This window comes from Arvicanthis niloticus, chromosome 22 (assembly GCF_011762505.2).
Source record: "Arvicanthis niloticus isolate mArvNil1 chromosome 22, mArvNil1.pat.X, whole genome shotgun sequence".
In the NCBI taxonomy this organism is placed as follows: Eukaryota; Metazoa; Chordata; class Mammalia; order Rodentia; family Muridae; genus Arvicanthis; species Arvicanthis niloticus.
Genome location: NC_133429.1, coordinates 3,209,544 through 3,232,031, shown reverse-complemented (window position 1 = coordinate 3,232,031; position 22,488 = coordinate 3,209,544). Strand labels below are relative to the sequence as shown.

The 22,488-nt window shown below is 37.0% G+C and overlaps 1 protein-coding gene across 1 annotated transcript in view; it reads left to right on the top strand.

The window, feature by feature from the left end:
- The first annotated feature begins 12,910 nt into the window (after positions 1-12,910).
- LOC143436469 (vomeronasal type-2 receptor 116-like) overlaps positions 12,911-22,488 on the top strand; it is a 42,039-nt gene continuing 32,461 nt past the window's right edge. Inside the window, exon 1 of the mRNA XM_076920856.1 lies at positions 12,911-13,122. Within this exon, the coding sequence (XP_076776971.1) occupies positions 12,911-13,122 (212 nt within the window). The remainder of the gene's footprint in view (positions 13,123-22,488) is intronic.

Sequence of the window (22,488 nt, the reverse complement as noted above, 5' to 3'; positions counted from 1 at the left end):
AGTGGAGGCATTGTTTGTGTGGTTATCTTCTTTTGGGTTTGTTGGAAGAGGATTACTTTCTTGCTCTTTCTGGGATATAATTGCCTCTTTGTATTGGAGCTTTCCTGCTATCATTCTTTGTAGTGTCGTGTTTGTGGAAAGATATTGTGTAAATTTGGTTTTGTCATAGAATATCTTGGTTTCTCCATCTATGGTAATTGACAGTTTTTCTGGGTATAGTATCCTGGGCTGGCATTTGTATTTTCTTAGGGTCTGTATGACATCTGTCCAGGATCTTCTGGCTTTTATAGTATCTGGTGAGAATTCTGCTGTAATTCTAATAGGTATGCCTTTATATGTTACTTGGCCATTTTCCCTTACTGCTTTTAAAATTCTTTCTTTTGTGCGTTTGATGTTTTTATTATTATGTGACAGGAGGTATTTCTTCTCTGGTCTAGTCTACTTGGAGTTCTGTAGGCTTCTTGTATATTTATGGACATCTCTTTCTTTAGGTTAGGGAAGTTTTCCTCTATAATTTTGTTGAAGATATTTATTGGCCCTTTAAGATGGGAATCCTCACTCTCTTCTGTACCTATTATCCTTAGGTTTGGTCTTCTCATTGTGTCCTGAATTTCCTGGGTGTTTTGTGTTAAGACCTTTTTGCATTTTGTATTTTCTTTGACAGTTGTGTTAATATTTTCTATGGTATCTTCTGTACTTTAGATTCTCTCTTCTATCTCTTGTATTCTGTTAGTGATGCTTGCATCTATGACTCCTGATTTCTTTCCTAGGTTTTCTATATCCCTGATAGTCTCCTGTTGTGATTTCTTGATTGTTGCTACTTCCATTTTTATGTCCTGGATGGTTTTGTTCAATTCCTTCACCTGTTTGGTTGTGTTCTCTTGTAATTCTTTAAGGGATTTTTGTGTTTCCTCTTTAAGGGCTTCTACCTGTTTACCTGTGTTCTCCTCAATTTCTTTGATGGTGTTATTTATGTTCTTCTTAAATTCTCTGTCATCATCATTAGAAGTGATTTTAGATCTGACTCTTGCTTTCTTGGTGATATGGGGAATTCAGGACTTTCTAATGTGGGAGAACTAGGTTCTGATGATGCCGAGTACTCTGGGTTGCTGATGCTTATGTTCTTGCACTTGCCTTTTGCCATCTGGATCTCCTTGGTGCTACCTGAGCTGTCTCTGACTGGAGGCTGTCTTTCCTATTATCTTGGTTGTGTTAGAACTGTTTGGGATGGGTGTTGCTGCTGGGGTTAGAGCTGAGGCCCAAGAACTGCTCAGTGCTCAGGCGGAGACAGGAAGGAACCAGTGCTCAGGGCCAGGAGTGAATTCTTGGGTCCCAGTGGGTCCCAGTTTCTGCCTGTTTGGTATGAGTTTTGCTGTCTCCTTACCTAAGATACTGTCTGGGTTTGAGTGGATCACTGTTGGCAGCTCTGCACCCAACCTCACAAAACCCAGAGGAAGCAGGGCTCCCAGGAGCTATCTCCCAGGATCTGCTGAGCGCTTGGGCCCAGACCAGAAGATACAGGCCAGAAGTGAATTCTTGGATCCCTGTGTGTTCCGGTTACTCCCTGTTTGGGGCGAGTGTTGCTGTTTCCTTACCTGAGATACTGCCCAAGTTAGAGCTCCTGGGAGCCCTGCTTCCCCTGGGTTTTGTGAGGGTGGGTGCAGAGCTGCCGCTGGTGATCTGCTCAGTGCTCTTTTTTTTTTTTTAAACTATTTCTGTGTAGTACAGTTTGAGGTCAGGGATGGTGATTCCCTCAGATGTTCTTTTATTGTTAAGAATAGTTTTCACTATCCTAGGTTTTTTGTTATTCCAAATGAATTTGAGAATTACATTTTCTAACTCCATGAATAATCGAATTGGAATTTTGATGGGGATTGCATTGAATCTGTAGATTGCTTTCAACAAGATGACCATTTTATTGTATTAATCCTGCCAATCCATGAGCATGGGAGATCTTTCCATCTTCTGAGGTCTTTGATTTCTTCTTCAAATACTTGTAGTTTTTATCATACAGATTTTTCACTTGTTTGGTTAGAGTCACACCAAAATATTTTATATTATGTGTGACTATTGTGAAGGGTATTGTTCCTCTAATTTCTTTCTCAGCCTGTTTATCCTTTGAGTAGAGGAAGGCTACTGATTTGTTTGAGTTGATTTTATATCCAGCCACTTTGCTGAAGTTGTTTATCAGGTTTGGGAGTTCTCAGTGAAAGTTTTCGGGTCACTTAAGTATACTATCATATCATCTACAAATAGTGACATTTTGACTTCTTCATTTCCAATTTGTATCCTTTTGACCTCCATTTGTTGTCTTTTGCTCTAGCTAAGACTTTGAGTACTACATTGAATAGGTAGGAAGAGAGTGGGCAGCCTTGTCTAGTCCCTGATTTTAAGTTTCTCTCCATTTAGTTTGATATTGGCTACTGGTTTGGTATATATTGCTTTTACTATGTCTATGTATGAGCCTTGAATTCCTGATCTTTCCATGACATCTACCATGAAAGGGTGTTGAATTTTGTCAAATGCCTTCTCAGGATCTAGTAAAATTATCATGTGGGTTTTTTCTTTGAGTTTGTTTATATAGTAGATTACATTAATGAATTTCCATATATTGAACCATCCCTGCATCCCTGGGATAAAGCCTACTTGAACACAGTGAATCATTGTTTGGATGTATTCTTGGATTTGGTTTGAGATAATTTTATTGAGTATTTTTGCATCAGTATTCAGAAGTGAAATTGCTCTGAAGCTCTCTTTTTTGTTGGGTCTGTGTGGTTTTGGTATCAGCATAACTGTGGCTTCATAGAATGTGTATGGTAGTGTTCCTTCTGTTTGTACTTTGTGGAATAGTTTGAAGAGTATTGGTATTAGGTTTCTTTGAAGGTCTGATAGAGTTCTGCACTAAACCTATCTGGTCCTGGGCGTGTTTTTGGTTGGGAAACTTTTAATGACTGCTTCTATTTCTTTAGGGGTTATGGGACTCTTTAGATGGTTTTTCTGGTCCTGATTTAACTTTCATACTTGGTATCTGTCTAGAAAATTGTCCATTTCATCTAGATTTTCCAATTTTGTTGAGTATAGGCTTTTGTAGCCAAATCTGATGATTTATTTTTAGATTTTCTCAATTTCTGTTGTCATATCTCCCTTTTCATTTCTGAGTTTGTCAGTTTGAACACTGTGTCTGTGCCCTCTGGTTAGTCTGGCTAAGGGTTTATCTATCCTGTTCATTTTCTCAAAGAACCAGCTCCTGGTTTTGTTGATTATTTGTATAGTTCTTTTTGTTTGTACTTAGTCAATTTCAGCCCTGAGTTTGATTATTTCCTGCTGTCTCCTCCTCTCCTCCTCTTGAGTGTATTTGCTTCTTTTTGTTCTAGAAATTTCAGGTGCGCAGTTATGTTTCTAGTGTATGCTTTCTACAATTTCTTTTTGGAGGTACTCAGAACTATGAGTTTTCCTCTTAGCACTGCTTTCATTGTGTCCCATAAGTTTGGGTGTGTTGTGCCTTCATTTTCATTAAATTCTAAAAAACAAATTAATTCTTTCTTTATTTCTTCGTTGACCAAGTTATCATTGAGTGAAGAGTTGTTCAGCTTCCATGTATATGTGCGCTTTCTGCTGCTCTTTGTTGTTGATGTTGTTATTGAAGACCAGACTTACAGGATGCTTGGGACTCTTTTAGCCTTCTTGTATCTGTTGAGGCCTGTTTAATAACCGATAATATGTTCAGTTTTCATGAAACTGCCATGAGATGCTGAGAAGAAGGTATATTCTTTTGTTTTAGGATGAAATGTTCAATAGAGATCTGTTAAATCCATTTGGTTCATAACTTCTGTTAGTTTTATTGTATCTCTGTTCAGTTTCTGTTTCCATGATCTGTCCATTGCTGAGAGTGGGGTATTGACGTTTCCCACTATTACTGTGTGAGGTGCAATGTATGCTTTGAGCTTTAGTAAAGATTCTTGTATGATTGTGGGTGCCCTTGCATTTGGGGCATAGATGTTCATAATTGAGGGTTCATCTTGATACACTTTTCCTTTGATAAGTATGAAGTGTCCTTCCTTATCTTTTTTGATTACTTTTTGTTGAAAATCGATTTTATTTAATATTATAATTGCTACTCCAGCTTGTTTCTTGGGATCATTTGCTTGGAAGATTGTTTTCCATTCTTTTACTCTGAAGTAGTGTCTGTCTTTGTCACAGAGGTACATTTCGTTTCCTAAATGCAGCAAAATTCTGGGTCCTGTTTATGTATCCAGTCTGATAGTCTATGTCTTTGTACTGGAGAATTGAGGCCATTGATATTAAGAGATATTAAGGAAAATGATTCTTGTTTCCTGTCATTTTTGTTATTAGAGGCAGAATTATGTTTGTGTAAACTATCTTATTTTCGGGATGTTGTAAGACTACTTTCTTGCTTTTTCTCAGTTGTAGTTTCCCTCCTTGTGTTGGAGTTTTCCATCCATTATCCTTTGAAGTACTGGATTTGTAGGAAAATATTGTGTAAATTTGGTTTTGTCATGGAATATCTTGGTTTCTCTATCAATAATGATTGAGAGTTTTGCTGGGAATTGTAGTCTGGGCTGGCATTTGTGTTCTCTTAAGGTCTGTATAATATCAGTCCAGGATCTTCTGGCTTTTTATAGTCTCTGGTGAGAAATCTGGTGTAATTCTTATAGGTCTGCCTTTATGTGTTACTTTGCCTTTTTCCCTTACTGCTTTTAGTGTCTTCTCTTTGTTTTGTATATTTGATGTTTTGATTATTATGTGATAGAAGGTATTTCTTTTCTGGTCTACTCTACTTGGAGTTCTGTAGGCTCCTTGTATATTTATGGACATCTCTTTCTGTAGGTTAGGGAAGTTTTCCTCTATAATTTTGTTGAAGATATTTGCTGGCCCTTTAAGTTGGGAGTCTTCACCCTCATTTATATCTATTATCCTTAGGTTTGGCCTTCTCATTGTGTCTTGTATTTCCTGGATGTTTTGGGTTAGGAGCTTTTTGAATTTTGCATTTTCTTTGACAGTTATGTCAATATTTTCAATGGTATCTTCTGCACATGAGATTCTCTTTTCTATCTCTTGTATTCTGTTGGTGATACTTGTGTCTATGACTCCTGGTCTTTTTCCTAGGTTTTCTATCTCCAGGGAAGTCTCTCTTTGATATTTCTTTATTGTTTCTACTTCCATTTTTAGATCCTGGATGGTTTTGTTCAATTCCTTTACCTGTTTGGTTATGTTTTCTTACAATTCTTTAAGGGATTTTTGTGTTTCCTCTTTAAGGGCTTCTACCTGTTTACCTGTGTTCTCCTCAAATTCTTTGAGTGTTATTTATGTCCTTAAAGTCCTCTATCATCATCATGAGAAGTGATTTTAATTCTGAATCCTGCTTTTCCAGTGTGATGGGGTGTTCAGGGCTTGTTATGGTGAGAGTACTGGGTTCTCATGATGCCAAGTAACTTTGGTTTCTGTTGCTTACATTCTTGCCCTTGCCTTTTGCCATCTGGTTAACTCTAGTGCTACCTGCACTCACTGGTTCTGACTAAAGCCTGCCTTTCCAGTTATCTTGCTTGTGTCAGAACTCCTCAGAATCCAGATGTCTCTGTGATTCTGTGATCCTGAGCTCCAGCTACTCTGAGTACAGTGGCTCCTCTAGGATGTCTCAGGATATGGTGTCTCCATAGTAGCAGACCAGCTAGGTATCCACTGCTCTGAGTGCAGTGGCTCCTCTAGGATGTCTCAGGATATTGTGTCCACTGCTATGAGTTCAGTGGCTCCTCTAGGATGTCTTGAGATACAGTGTCTTCATGGGAGTTGACTGGCTTGGTGTCTGCCCCAGCCACAAGGAACAGTCAAGGGGACAAAGGGGAGTGGTATTTCACAGGGATGGGATTTGAGTGCCTGGTGGGACCTGAGCACCCCTTATTCCTAATTGTAGCTCTGGGGTGTAGGGCAAAGGGTGACTGTTCTTACCTGTCGCTCTGAGTTCAGTGACCCCTCTAGAATGTCTTGTGATATAGTATCCACAGAGGTGCAGACCAGCTGGGTGTCTGCTCCAGCCACAAGGCCCAGGTGAGAGGTGGAAGGGGCTAGATGTCTGTTTATAATGTTGTCTAGGGATAAGTATGTCAGTCTATTCTTCATGATATATACTCAATGATTCTCTCTCCACCCCTTGAGAGTTCTGTGGTGCTTTCTCCTTCAGACCCTGCATCTGAGGCAACTTGCTCAGTGAAAGCCTAGTTATTATGCAAGATGACATATTTTTTCCCAGATAATCTCAGTTATTTTCTCCAAAACTGAACAATGCCAGGGTTAGAATCACTTTCTGTGTATTGGAACAAATTTATTTATAATCAAGAAAAAGTTCATTTGAAAGCTCTTGAGGATAATGCAAACATATCAAATTTTAAAAAGTGATGGTTGAAAAAAGATGAGCAGCCAAGGAAAGACCTATGAAAATATTCACAAGCAAAATTTAAAGGGACATGTTTAATATGAATGATATTATGGTAAGTATGTGTCTGGAGATTCAGAGACCATTTCAAGTAGGATACATGCATATCTGCATAAAAATATTTTGTCTGTCCTCTGCTCCAGACTCTTTCTGTCTCATTCTTGAGTAACCAGTTGTCAGGTTGTATTTATTATTACTTCAGAAATGCAACTTACTTTCAATATAGTAATCATTACTAACTTCATCTTACATTTGATCTACTTTGTTATTGTTCTGTATTTTTATCCAACCTAGTACATTGGATTGATTTGTCCTCAGTATCTTCTTTATACGTTACTACCACTCATTGCCCCTCTGTGATATGAGAATATCAGAACCCCTCATTTCCTGAAAGAGCATAATCAGTGCTAAAAATCTCTATGTTCCTATCATCAAATTGCAGAACAATGTATTACAAGCAGGGAGTATTTTCTAGCACATAAGACAATTATAGGAGAGTGAAAAAACTGTGTGTTCTGGTGTAGACTTGGCACATTTTTATGTTTATTTGGTCACAATGAAAATTTTACAATGTAAACTGCAAATAAATGTATAGTCAATGACATTATTATGATAATGATCAATGGATTTTAGTACATTATTTTGTTTCTTGCTCCTGACATGCAATGTGTCAAAACAGGGAATATAGGAATAAAGGGTTTGTTTATATTGACATATTGCCAACAGCAGTTGTTTCTTTTCAGATTTACTCTAGTTCTAACAGTGCCATAATTATATCCCTGTCTTATTTTAGAGTCAATTCCATTCGCATCATGAACACTGAAAAACCATGTTAGTAATGAATAGCTCCAATGTAATTGTTCTAAAAAGAAAATATGCTAAGAATGAATTATAAAAGCTATTTGCCAGATTGTCCATAAAACATAAATGCTTACTTCAATCAAAGATTTTTTATTTGTCCCATTTTAAGAACTGGGACAAATAAATAAGAACTGGGCTTAATTATCAGATTTATTTTATTTTCATTTCTGTGTGTATGAATTTCTGTGTGCATTTGTGTGCTGTGGTGGGTGGGCATGAGCCTCAGTGTATATGTTACCATGAGTGCAGGTATTTTTGATGGCTAGTAGATCATGATCTTTGGAGCTAGATTTTTAGAAGGTTCATTGCTGACTTATATATGTGCTGGAAATAGCTCATCATTCTTTCTACAAAAGGTGCATGAACACATAAATGCTAAAATAGCAGAACACCAAACCCCCACATTATTGCTGATGCCAAGAAGCACTTGCTGACAGAATCCTGATATGGCTGTTCCCTGAGAGGTTCTACCAGCACCTGACCAATACAGATGCAGATTCTTACAGCCAACCATCAGATTTAGCCCAGGAATGTTCTAATAGAAGAGTTAGAGGAAGGACTGAAGAAGCTGAACAGGTTTGCAACCCCATAAGAAGAACAATATCAACTAACTAGTCCACTCAGACTTTCCAGGGATTAAACCACCAACCAAAGAGTTTACATGGAGGGAGCCAGGACTCCAGATACATATGGAACAGAGGATGGACTTTTCTGACATCAATGGGAAAAGAAGAAGGCTTGATGCCCCAGCATAGGGGGATGGTAGAGGTGTGAGGTGTGAGTGAGTGAATAGGTGGAGGAGCACCCTCATAGAGGGAAATGGGAGGCAGGGATGGAATAGGGGTTTTGGTGGAGGGTAACAGGGAAGGGAGATATCATTTGAAATGTAAACAAATAAAATAATTAATAAAAAGACATAAACAAATATCATTGATGTCTTATAGAGTCCACTAAATTATAGGAAAGTAGAAGAAAAGTATGATTTATTGAACTTCTATGGTGCTGGTACTCAGTCATATGATTCACTAATCTTTTGGCATCTTTTGACAATATTGGCCATGTGATCTAAGCTTAACATAATACCTTGTGCTAAATTATTTTAGTAGACCCCTAAATGTGAGAGAAAATATTTAATAAATTATAGGTCTCTGTTTGGCACATATCTGTAATCCCAGAACTCCAACAGTAGAGCCAAGAGGGTAATGAGTTCAAGAACACCCCTGGCTATGATGTGAAACCCTATATCAGAATTATAAAGAAAAAGAGGTGAATGAAGAGAAAAGAAGGAGCAGATCAGTAAGAAGAAAAGAAGGAGGAGGAGGAAGAAGAAAGTAATATGTGCAAGTACTTTCACATATATTGTCATACTCTACCAGGGCCCTATGAAAAAGGCCTCATGTCCAGTTCATGGGTGAAAAATAAGGGCTGGTTATAATGTCTTCCAAGCAATAATACAAAATCTGTAGATCACACCAATCCCAGGTACTTTATTTTCTAAATCCACTGTGTGCATCTTTTTAAATCAAGCTGCCTACACCAGAGAAACTGACATGCTCTAAACACAGAGACCACATCAGTAGAAGGAAGTCAAAAACAAACAGTGCTGCTCAACTCCACCAAAGCAATGATGTGTGGTTCTTGGAGAGCAACTATGCAGGAGAAAGGATCTTAGCTTTTGGGGGAAAGAAAAGCAAGGCATGCTTCCCATACCCCTGCTGACTGCCATTTTAGTGGGAGATAATCTTGTGAGGGGTCGTTCTTTTCAAAACATATCAAAGAGCCACAATTGCTCAGGTCCCCTGCAAATAAAGTTGCATTTATTACAATTTCCAAATGACTGAAAATGTTTTTCTTCTTTTGTGAGGCTCCGAAAATTAAAACAAAGTGAAAGACTACCATTCTGTACTTACAACTGAAACATAGAACTGGGTTTTCTTATAAGCACAAAGAAATCAAGGAGAGCCGGGCTGTGGTGGCGCATGCCTTTAATCCCAGCACTTGGGAGGCAGAGGCAGGTGGATTTCTGAGTTCAAGGCCAGCCTGGTCTACAGAGTGAGTTCCAGGAGAGCCAGAGCTACACAGAGAAACCCTGTCTCGAAAAACAAAAAACAAACAAACAAAAAAAGAAATCAAGGAGAAAGGACATCTTTTCTTTTTTTTTCTTACTAATTTTTTTTCTTTTTTTTATTAGATATTTTATTTACACTTCAGATGGCATCCCCTTTCCCCATTCCCCCCCCTCCCCCTTAGGAAACCCCTATCCCATGCCCCCTTTTCCTTTTTGCATTTATACATTTTTTAAAAAATAATGTTAATCATAGGCTTTATAAGTTTGGAATTGTTCAATCAGAGGTGTAACCCACTGACCAACCTAGATATAACAACTATCTTTGACTGGTGGAGATACTTGAACATCTGCCTCCCTGTCTCCCCCCTCTTTCTCTCTTTCATCACCTAGCTTCTCCTCTCTTTCTTCTTCTCCTCTTCTTACTCCTTTTCTTCCTCTCAGTACTCCTCCTACATTAGCTCCTCCTACACATCACCCTTCCTGTTAAAATGAAACTTTTCTCTCAAAATACAATTAGATCATAATTATGCCAATTTGTACCAGTGAGGTACAGGATAGTCCTAATACCCCGTCCATCATTTTGTTGACTAACCAGCTCCTCTGTCATCTATTCTAACTAAAACATTTAGTTCTGAACCTGGTTTTAGGATGAATGTCAGCTGACGACCATCCACGCAAATCTTTTCTCTTAAGATCAGTAGCTATATGTTTTCAACCCCATCAGAAATCCAGAATGACTGAGTTAAGTATAATTGTGGGAAGCACAAATCATAGTTTCTAAAACTTAGCCAATTTATAGAGACCTCTGAACACCTGGGCAGACCTGCTCAAACCTCTGAGGTCCTGGAATTCCATCTGGAGGCATCGAAGACACAGCATCAGAGGATTATCAATTTGCTCTCCCCCCCACTCCTCTTCTAATATCTCAATGCCCATAATCAGCTTGAAGAAGCTAATGATGAGTCAGCGCCCCTATTCCCTGGGCTTGGGGACTAAGGTGGTAAATGTTGGGCTGTCTCTCTAGGGAAAAGTAGTGGTTTTGTCGGAATAGAGAGGATTAGCTAGGGTTTATTGCATAGCCATAACCTATTAGTAGAAATCTGTATAATTAATATCAAGATGAAGATATAAATTCTTAAATGGCACCAATTTACTTTCTTTACAAATTTTAAGGTTTTCATTGGCATGAGCTTCTTAGTGATATAAGAGTGAGATGAATATTGTTACTCCCATAGGCATTGTACCAGTATAACACATTTAGGAATACAAAGCTTAGACCCAGTCCTTCTTTAACTTTTTTAACTGATTTGAGATGGTCAGCCTGTGAGTTAAGGGACTATAGCAAATTCATGACTTGGAGTTTATTATAAGGGTGTTCTCTATGTTTTATTTAGAAATAGCTGAGTGGAGTTAACAGGCAACAGTCCAGATTACCTTACATGGATAGCTGGTTTTCAAAACATCAGAAATCCTTAGAATTGACATGACAAACATTTCAGTATTAATGTTCATTTTCATTAGGACATCTTTTCTTTTCAGCAGGAAAAGTAAATGGTGAGCTGTTATGAGATTATCTTGCTACTATTTTGACCCTAAGTATAAATCCATTTATCTGCCAGATTAGCTTATAGTTTATACACACATGATCTTTCTAAACTGAGAATGTCTCCCTACTCTCCATGTCTCTGGACAAGTTACAAAAGATAAGTCTCAACACCACCTACTGACAAAATCTGGGTAATTTATGAAACTTACTAGTTCCTTCCTTGTCTACTTTTCAGAAAAATTAACATTTGGGCACGTGCTTTGTGCCTTAATACAAATACTCAAAGCTGTGGAATAGTTAATAGTGTGATTAATAAAAATAGTATTAATTTTATCCTTAGCTTGTCATTCTTGTACTAGGGCTAGGGGCAATTCTGCCCAATCTTTAGGAACCTCTGTGATAAAATAGTAAAATTAATGTTAGACAGAGAGGACCAAGAAGTCCCCAAGTTGCCATGATGCTTCTGTTTATATAAGAGTACTGGTTATAGATTCTAAATTAACAGCCGCTATTTCATTTAGATACTCACTGGATATTTGTATATGTCAGGAAGGGGATTGAACAGACATACAACTGTAAATAAAATGCAGCCTTCAGGCCCAAGTGAGGACGCCTCAGTCCCACTTGAAAGGGAGAAGAAAGCAATCACAAGTGGGGAGGGAGGGAGGAACCTGGGATGGAAAGTGGACAGGGGGAGGGAAGAGGGGAACCTGTGCTCATGGTGAGAAGGCACATGACATGACTCTAAAATAGAACCGGTATGTTCTAATGGAACTGTTAGAATTATTGTAAATCTGAAGAGAAAACACTGCTGTTGGCGAATTGCCAGTATCAATAAACACCCTGTTCCCATATTTCTTGTGTTGACAGCTTGCATTTTAGGAGTATGAGACAAAATAATGTACCAAAATTCATTGATCATTTTCATAAGAATGGCATTGCCTATATATTTACATGTGTTTTACATTCTACAGTTTTCATTGTGACCAAATTAACCTGGAAAGGCAACCATGTGTACACTAGAGCACAAAAGTTTTTCACTGCCCTAAAGGTGTTACATGCTAGAAAATAATCACTACTTGTAAAATATCTGTTCAGTAATTTCATGACAGAAGTGAAGAGATTCTCAGCAGTGATTGTGCTCTTTTGATAAGTGGTGGGGGGTAGGGCTAATATACTCATATATGCACAAGGGCAAAGAGTGGTGCTTAAGTATCATGAATATACTGAGGACAAATCAACTCAGTGCTCCAGCAGGGATAAACTTACAGGACAATAGCAAATTAAATACAAATATAAAATTAGTAACATAATTTCTATCCTGAAATTCAGTTGCAGATCTGAAGTTATAAGTTCAATTTGATAGGTGATTACTCAAGAATAAGACAGAAAGTGTCCAGAGCAGGGGAAAGACAAAATATTTGTATGCAGATATGCATGTACCATAACTGGAATGGTCTCTGAATCTTTACACACATACTTATCATAATATCATTGATATTAAACACATCCACTTATTATTGCTTATAAATATTTCATATGATTTTCCTTGACTTTCATCTTTTTCTAAGTATGACTTTATTGGATGTTATATATGTGTATTTTTAAAGGGCACTCACATTAACTTTTTCTTGATATATTGTTTTGACACAATACACCAAAATGGATTCCAACCCTGGGATCATTAAGTCTTGGAAGAAATAACTGGGATTGTGTCTGGAGGAGAAAATAAGTCATCTTGCAAAATAACTTGTTTTTCATTGAGTGAGTTGCCTCAGATGCAGAGCCTGAAGGAGAAAGGGCCACAGGGGTGGAGGAAAAAGCCATGAGTTTATATCAGGATAAACAGACAGAACATATTCAGTCATAAACAACATCTAAAACAGACAGATACTCATGAGAACAGTAATTGTATATATAAACACATACTACCATACTATGTATCTCAACACCCCAAGACTTGGTAGAAGCATCTATTAATAGAATGTTCTCATGGCTTTTTATCTCCGTGTTTCTGCAGATGCCAACTTTCATCTGGAGCCGTCTAACCTCTTTGTGCCTAGCCAAATCAAAACACCAGTTATACTATGATGGGGATGTAGTGATTGCTGCCTTTTTCCCCATTTTTTATTTCTGGCCACGGAGTAAAACAATAGATTGGAAAACATTGTCTCTTGACACAGAAGATGTATTATAGTAAGTGTTTTGCATTGACTTGTTTTGAAAGATTCATGTGTCCTAGGTTAAGTGTGGGTTTAAACATTACTTCATGCCCATCATGAGGCTGGATATCTTCCCTTCCCAGATCCTCTCATTAATTTTGGTTTTGGGTTGACTGTTTTGGTCCTCTGAAGTGGGAATAGAGAGAATTGTTTCAGTTTCTCATGTTCCATACTTGAGAGTTGCAATTTCTCCACTTTTCTTTGTGAACAAATACTCTAAATCCTCAGACTCTTAGCTCTAAAAGAGTTGTTAGCAGCAGATTAGCACAATACTTCAGGGAATTGTGGAATTTCAGTCATGTTTCTATTAGAGCAGATAATGCTTTTCAAATCTGTAATTTTGGAATATTTCTTTAATTTCTAGACTGATGTTTGTGGCTTGAACCAGCTGCCTCTGAATTGGGTACAGTAAGGGAAGAATTAGAAATTTAACCCTCTTCACTACTATTTTGTATCCTGACCATTTTTACAGTATTAAATGCAAATATGTGCCACATCTTTTGATTTCAGATATTTTATCCATATTAACCAACTCATTAAAAATACAAAATAAAATTTCCATTATGCAGGTGATTGATTTTATGGATGTATTCTCAAAGACATATTTTCTGAGACTATGTGCACTCAAAGCTCTTCCTTAGACACCCTTAAGTCTGAAGGAATAGGGAATCAAGACAGACATGTAGTCTCACCTTCTTGGTGAATTTAAAAATAACCGTGTATATTTATTTTTAAAAGATTTAAAGTAAATTTTGTATGATGCAGATATTTCAGTCACTGTAAGGAATACATGAATTAAAGACTAGAAATGGAGAAATGAAGCATGTGCTCAACTCTGATTTGTACACGGTGAAAAAAATTACAAAACCATGGTCTATTCTGTGGTCAGTTAATGAAAAATTGCTGAAAGTGTAATGTGGATTCTAGGGAACATGACCTTGTAACACCTGGGTATGGTGATGGGTCATCAGATCAAGGCAGAGAAGCAGCAAAATGGTTTAGAATTAAAATATCAGCTAGTGAGGATTTTTTTTTTTACATTTTGTCAGAAATTGAAATAGAAAGTATGGTCAGAGGAATCAAAAATTACACAAATGGATGCAATATTTCATGTGAATCTCTATATAACCTAGGGATCATTTTTCTTTAATTTCACAAGACGTAAGTCTCCACTTGATTTCTTTTTTCTCTGCAGTCTAGTTTAACCATGTATGGACTATTGTGTACTACGCACTTTGTCGCTCTAGACACAATAGCAGTGGAATTCTGCTACAATGAACCCACTTGTGGTAAAACAGATTTAAATGTCTGGCTCATCAATTATAAAGAATGACTTGTCAGATGATTTAATAGGTCATGAGATGAGAAAATAGAATGCTGTTATAAAAGTGAATTTTCTATGCATACTAAATATATTTGCTTCTGTAAAACATTTTTAAAGTATCTAGATTTGTACAAGAAAAGGTATATGAATACATAGAGTTATATTTACTAATCTTCATTCATACTTCTGGTTAAATCTTTGATAATTCTGTGAGGGAGTACATAGTCATTTTGAAATAACATTGTTCTGACTCTATTTAGTTTATTTTCTGTATATTCAAGTTCTTTGTGTCCAACTACAATAATCATAATTACCAGGAACAAAAAAGATACTTGCTGTGAGATGGCTAGCATTATTTACCACAACATTGATGATTTACATTACCTGGTTGTAATTAAATTGTATTTTCTTTTCTAAATATTAAATTATTCTGCAATATCTTATTTCAAGACAAGTAGTTGTTGTACTAAAACATAAATTGAAAGAAGAAAGAGCATTATACCAAGCTTGAAAGACCCCAAGCCAAAATATATCACACGTGAAAAGGGGTCTAAGTAACTGGTCCATTTTCTGTAAAGCCATTTATACAATGATATTTTTGGAAAAGTTATACTTGCTCATGTTCTAAGTTACAAAGATATTGGTAAAATAGACAAGTAAAGAAAAAAATCATATTTTTAAGTGAAGTATTCTTGGTATAAGATCACTTAATTTCACACAATAATAGTCAAGGAAGTCATAATCCATGTTAAGTAACATAATAAGAGAATGTGTTCAGTTTTAAAAGAGATTATTGATATTTGTTACATTTGAAGATCTGTGCTTCTTCCCTTAAGCCCTCCTTGTTAGTTAGCCTCTAGAGATATTTAGACTGTAGCCTGATTATATTTACTTTATAGTGAATCTTCACTTATGCCATATTTGTATTTCTGGGTCTTTGTAACAACACTCAAAATAGTTTTTCTCTCATTACAAATTCCATGACATCCCTTTTAACAGCTGAACAATACATTACTGTGTAAATATACATATTTTTAGTTTATTCTTTGGTTGAGGTATAACTAGGTTGGTTCCAGATTCTGGCTATTATGCATTAAGTTGATATGAACACAGTTCAGCAAGTGTCCTTGTTATAGGATAGAAACTACTTTTGGTTTATAAAATGGTAGGGTTTTGAGGTAGATCACTTCCAAATTTTCTGAGAAACTAACATGTTGATTTGCAAGGTGGCTGTGCAAGGTTTTTTTGCAACAACTCTTTGGACCGTATGCTCAACATCCTCACCAGCATGAACGTTCAGTTGTGGTTTCAATCTTACCCAAGCTGACAGGTGTACAATTGAGTCTTAGTGTGTTTTGATGCACATTTTTGATGAATAAGGTTATTAAACATTTTTTCTAAGTGTTTCTCAGTTATTTAAGATTCTTCTCTTGAGAATTCTGTTTAGAGCTCTACCACATTTCAGTTTGGGGATGTCTCACAAGGCTAGTTGATTCCAAAGAGATGTTGTGGCTAGTAAATGCAAGAAAGTAAAAAGTGATCTTCCTTCTTCCAATGTCCTTATGTAGTTCTCCTGCAGAACTTGTGGCCCAGATTAAGTGTGTACCACCACACCTGGATCTGGGACTTGTTTTGTCCAGGGCTGACCTTGAACTCAGAGGTCTTCTTGCCTTAGTTTCCTGGGATTAAAGGCTGGGCCTATGGTTTTCATAGCCACTATGGCTCAAGATCTTCATTCCAAGACCCAAGTCTCCTTGTGTCTCCCAGCCTCATGATCTGGATTAGAGGTGAGCCCTCCATTCTGGATTGTAATTCATTCCAGATATAGTCAAGTTGACAGCCAGGAATAGTCATTACAGTGCTGTTTTCCTTATTTCTATCTCAGTTCATTCATTAGTTCTATAACAGAGGGCTGATGATTTTTTTTGAGTTTCCTTTTTATTCTGCCACATCCTTGAAGATGTTTATGAGCTACAGTTGCTTTCTGGTAGAATTTTGGATGACTTATGTTTAATATTGTATCATTTGTTAATAGTTATATTTTAATTTCTTTGTTTTAACTTTGAATTACCTTGAACTCCTCTAGTTGTGTCATTGTTCTAACTAGAACATCACGTATTATATTGAGTAGGTATGGTGATAATGAAGAGCTCTGTTTTATTCCTCATTTTAGGGGAATTGCTTCGCGTTTCTCCCCACTTAGTTTGATGTTAGCTCTAGTCATTTTGTGAATTATGTTATGTGTAGGTATGTCCCTTACGCACATTTTATCTCCAAGATTTTTAATCACAAAATGGTGTTGGATTTTGTGAAGTGCTTTTTCAGCATGTCTTAAGATGATCATGTGTTTTCCTCTTTCAAACAGTATAGTTCATTATATTGATAGGTTTTGCTTTTTTAACTCATTGAATTTTAATTTTATTTTTTGTAAGCAATAGTTGACTATAATTGGTACTGATTAGCAATAATTGACTACTGCAAATTAAGATTTCAGGATTGCACTGTGTCACAGTTTTCATACTGAACTATTGCTACAACTCTAGGATGAGGCATAAATTGGTCATAGTGGATGATTTTTAGTATGTTCTTGGATTTGTTTGCAAGCATATTATTGAATATCTTTGCTTGTTTGTTCATAAGGGAAATTAGTCAATAGTTGTCTTTCTTTGTTGAGTTTTTGTGTTGTTTTGGTACAAGGGTAATGTTGGCATCATAAAATAAATTTGCCAATGTTTCTTCTTTTTGGTTTTAAAGAATAATTTGAAGAGAATTGGCACTAGCTCTTCTTTGGCAGATTGATTGGATTCTGCTCCCAAACCTCCTGAGACTGATTTTTAATGGCTTTTCCTCAGAGGTTATGATTCTATTTAAATTAAGTACTATCTAGGAAGAAAATTGTGCCTTTATTTTAAAGCATCCAATTGGGTGAAATGCATATCTTTAAAGTATGACCTGATAGTTCTTTGGATTTCGTTTGTATCTGTTCTTATGTACACCTTTTTTGTTTCTGATTTTGTTAATTTAGGTATACTTCCTTTGTCTTTTTCTGAGTTTGGTTAAGTGTTTGTCTATCCTGTTGATTTTTTAAAATAATCTACTCTTTTTTACAAAATGATTCCTTTTATTTTCTCTTTGCTTCTATTTTAATGATTTCAACCTTGAGTTGGATTATTTCCTGACATTCACTCCTATTGAATGTATTTGCTGCTTCTTTCTTTTTTCTGAAGTTTTTAGGTATGCTGTTAAGTTGCTAGTGTGATATCCTGCCAACTTCTTTAGGATGACACTTACCATTATAAACGTTCCTCTGATCACAGTTTCATCCCAGTAGTCATAGGTTAGAGTTGTTTGGTTTCCATGAATATGAATGCTGTCTACTGTTTCTGTTGCTGTTGACATTCAGATTTAGTGGTTATTTGATAGGTTGCATTAGATTATTTCAATTTTCTTGCAACTGTTGAGACTTACTTTGAAACTGGGTCATTTTTGAAGAATCTTCTGTGAGGTGCTGAGAGTAAAGTACATTCTTTTGTATTTGAGTAAAATACTTTTTAGTCCATTTCCGTCATATCATCTGTTTCCTGTATTATTTCTACTTTGAGTTTTTGTATGGGTGACCAGAATATCTGTTAAAGTGGGGTACAGAAGTCATCCACTAGCAGGATGTGAGAACAGATGTGTTATTTAAGCTTTATTAATAATTTTTTTCAGATATGGGTGCCTCGAATGTGGGGCATAGATGTTGAGGATTTAAGTTTCACCTTTTGAGAAGTATGAAGTAGCTTTCCTATCTCTTTGATTAAGATTGTTTTGAAATCTATTCTGTTAGATATTATAATAGCTACATTATCTAGCTTCTTAGGGCTATTTGCCTGGCAACTCTTTTTCTAGCTTTTTACTCTGAGTTAGTGTCTGTCTTTCATGTTCAGGTATACTTCCTGAGTGCAGCAAAGGATACATCTTGTCTGCTTTTGAAGTGATTCTGTTAGTCTGTATTGTTTTATTGGGAATCAAATCTATTGATATTAAGAGACATGAATGACTGATGATTGCTAATTCCTTTTATTTTGTTGTATGTGGTGGTATGGACAGGCATGGTAGGAATGTTGCGGTATCTTTTCCTTCTTTGGTTTTGCTTGTGTGAGATTATTTATTGCCTGAGACTTCACGGGTGTAGATAACCTCTTTAGGTTAGAATGTGTTCTTCTAGTTCCTTCTGTTGAGTTAGATGTGTAGAAAGATATTGTGGAGTTAACCTTCCTAGGTTTGAGATTTTTTCTAGTACTTTCTACAGGAAGTAGAAGGGCTCGATATGTGCATAGATCCTGTTTGAATTTGACTTTAAAGCTGAAATATCATGTTTTCTTCTTTTTTATTAGATATTTTCTTTATTTACATTTCAAATGTTATCCCCTTTTCTGGTTTTCCCCTGCAAATTCCGTTTTCTTCTTATCTGATGTTATTTATTTCTTCTTTCAAGTCTTCACTTGAGATTTTCTCTTTAATTTTTTTTTTTTGCATTCTGTTGGTGTTTCTTGTTATTGTAATTCCTGTTGACTTACCTAGAGTGTCCATCTCTGGAATTCCTTCCGCTTGTGTTTTCTTTGTTGCTTACATTTCCATTTGCAGAGTTGAATAGATACATTAATCCCCTTTAACCCATTATTGTTTGTTTTCTTGCTTTCCTTGGCATTTTTAAAATTCTTTACTGGGTTTATTAATTTCCTCCATATTTTCATTGTCTTTTCTAGATTTATTTAAGGGACTTATTCATTTCCTCTTTAAGAACATCTTCATAAATTTTATATTAAGGTGACTTTCTTGCACTTTAGAGGTGTTAGAATATTCTGAGCTTGCAATAGTGGAATGAGTGGGCTCTGATGGTGTCATGTTTCTCTGATTGTTCAGTTGTGTTCTTACAATGATATCTAGGCATCTGGGTTTGGAGTGAATACCAGCCTAGGCACGTATTTCTGTCTTTGTTATTGTTGGACTCTGAAAGTCTTTGTTCTATTTTTGTTTCTGTTTGTTCTCTGGTCTTCTGGCTAAAGTGGCTGGTGATTGAGTACTGGGTCTCTTTCCTACTTGGTGATTGTACTTCTGATATCATGAAGCCTCTGGTCCAGCAGACAGTTATCTGCCAAGTTGGATTCTATAATTCTGTTGAGTTTTTTGGCCTGTGATATGGCCAAGGTTCTTCTAGAGTTCAGGATACTAACATGACCTCTGGAAGGGTAAGAAGATCCCAGGAGAGCTGTGGGATAGTATATTGTCATAGGAGAAGCAGGGCCATGGCACTACATTGGGTGGTTTCAGGCAGTATGGTATGTGGTTGGCTTACCTCATTTATAGTAACCTGACTAATATTCTGATTGTGGACCAGGAATCTGTTATTAGAAGAGAAATATTGATTGTGATTATGCTAAGTATGGTCAGAATGGGACAGTGATCATAGGTGGGGTTCAGGAAGATGGCCTGACTTCTGGTGGGGTAGGAACCTTCTACCAGAGGTAGAGCTGGGATATAGTGATTAATACTTAAGTATACCTCCCAAGAATGTCAATGAAAGTGCAGTCATGAAGAAAATATTTATTTATTTATTTATTTATTTATTTATTTATTTATTTTACATTCCAAATGTTGCTCCCTTCCTAGTCCCCCATCCTCGAGTCCTTAATCTCATTTCCACTCCCCTTTGCCTCTGAGAGCATATACCCCCCCCCCTCATCAAGGCCCATTTCAATGGGGCATCAAGTCTCTACAGGATTAGGGTTATCCTTTCCACCTGGGCAAGACAAAGCAAACCTCTGCTATATATGTGCCAGGGAACTCAGATAAACCTGTGTATGCTATTTGGTTGGTAGCTTAGTTTTGGACAGCTCATAGAGTTCCAGGTTAGTTGACACTGTTGGTCTTTCTATGGAGTTACCATCCCCTTTGACTTCTTCAATCCTTCCCCTAACTCTTCCATTGGAGTCCCCAGTCTCAAACCAATGCTTGACTGTAAGTATCTGCATCTGTCTCACTCAGATGCTGGTAGAATCTCTCAGAGGACATTCATAGCATCAGTAATAGTGTCAGCATTTGGTGACCACCCATGAAAAGAACCCTAACTTGTGCAAGTCACAGAATGGCCTTTTTCTTCATTCTCTGCTCGATTTTTGTTCCTCCATTTTTGACAGGAACAATTCTGGGTCAAAATGTTTGAAGGTGAGTTGGTGATCCTATCCCTTCACTGAGTTCCCTATCTATCTCCTGAAGGTAGTCTTTTCAAATTCCATCTCCCCACTGTTGAGGACTTTAGCTTAGGTTACCCCCATTGGGTCCTGGGAACCTCTGGCATCTCAGTTCTATGGGAATTTCTAGAGGTTCCCCCTCCCAATCCTGAATGGAATGCATATATTTATTCATTCTCTTAGTCCTCTGGGCTTCTATCCTGTTTCTTCCCATATATGTGTCTGCCTCCCTATTCCCCAGCCTTTTCCCTTTCCAATCCAAGTCCTTTCATCCCTTTGCCTCCAGTTATTATTCTGTTCTCAATTCTAAGTTGGATTGAAGCATTTATACTTGTGCCTCCTTTTTTAATGTCATACAGTATGTGGGTTTTAATGTCATACAGTATGTGGGTTATATTGTATACATTTTTTTGTTTAACATCCACTTATCCACAAATCATCCATGTAATTTTGGATCTGGTTTATCTTACCCAGAAGGATATTTTGTTTGTTTCTTTCATCCATTTGCCTGCCAAATTCAGGAAGTCCTAGCTTTAGTAGCTGAATATTATTCCATTGTATCCATGAAACATATTTTCTGTATTTATTCTTTAGTTGATGGATATCAGGGCCATTTCTCATTACGAATAAGGCCGCTATGAACATATTGGAGCATGTGTCTTTGTGATATGGTGAAACATCTTTTGGTTATATGCCCAGGAACAGTATACATTGGTTTGTTTTCAACTTTCTGAGGAAGTGACAGATTGATTTCCAGAGTGGTTGTACCAGTTTGCAAACCCATCCGCAATGGTGGGATGATCCTTTTTCTTCACATCCTCAAAAGCATGTGCTGTCACTTGAGACTTTGATCTTAAACATTGTGATTGGTTAGGGTGAAATCTCAGGATTGTCTTGATTTGCATTTCCCTGGTGACTTAAGATATTAAATACACCTTTTTAATCTATCTATCTATCTGTCTATCTATCTATCTATCTATCTATTATCTATCTATCTATCTATCTATCTATCTATCTATCTATCTATTTTTAAAATCCAGTCTTTATCCCCGCCTGGTTTGAGCTCTGAGTGTTCCTTATACTACACCCTGTCTCCAATAGAATGACCTCACCACCACCCCTACTCTACCATACCTCCCCATTCCCTAGGGACTCAAGTCTCTCAAGGTTTAGGTGCATCATCTCTTACTGAGGCCTGACCAGGCAGTCTTCTGATGTATATGTGTCAGGGGCCTCATATAAGCTAGTGTATGCTGCCTGGTTGGTGGTTCAGAGTCAAAGAGATCTCAGGGGTCCAGGTAAGTTGACAATGCTGGTCTGCCTATGTGGTAGCTCTCCTCCTCAGAATCTTTAATATTTTTCCCTAATTCAACCACAGGGGTCCCCAGCTTCTTTCCACTGATTGGGTGTAAGTATATACATATGACTTTTTTAGCTGCTTATTGGGCCTCTCAGAAGACAGTCAAGCTAGGCTAATGTCTGTAAGCACAAGATTGCATCAGTAATAGACCTTAGAGTTTTCCCTTGATCTGGATCCCAATTCAGACCTGCCATAGGACATCCTTTCCCTCAGGCTCTTATTTAGTTCCATACCTGTAGTTTTTCAGAAACTATTCTGGGTCAGACTTTTTTACTGTAGGATGGCAACATCATCTCTCTACTTGATGTCTTTCTACTGGAGGTGGACTCTACAAGTTTTCATTCCCCACTGTAAGGCATTTCATCTAAGATCCCTCCCTTGTGTCCTGAAAGAGTCTCACCTCCTAAGTCTCTGGTACAT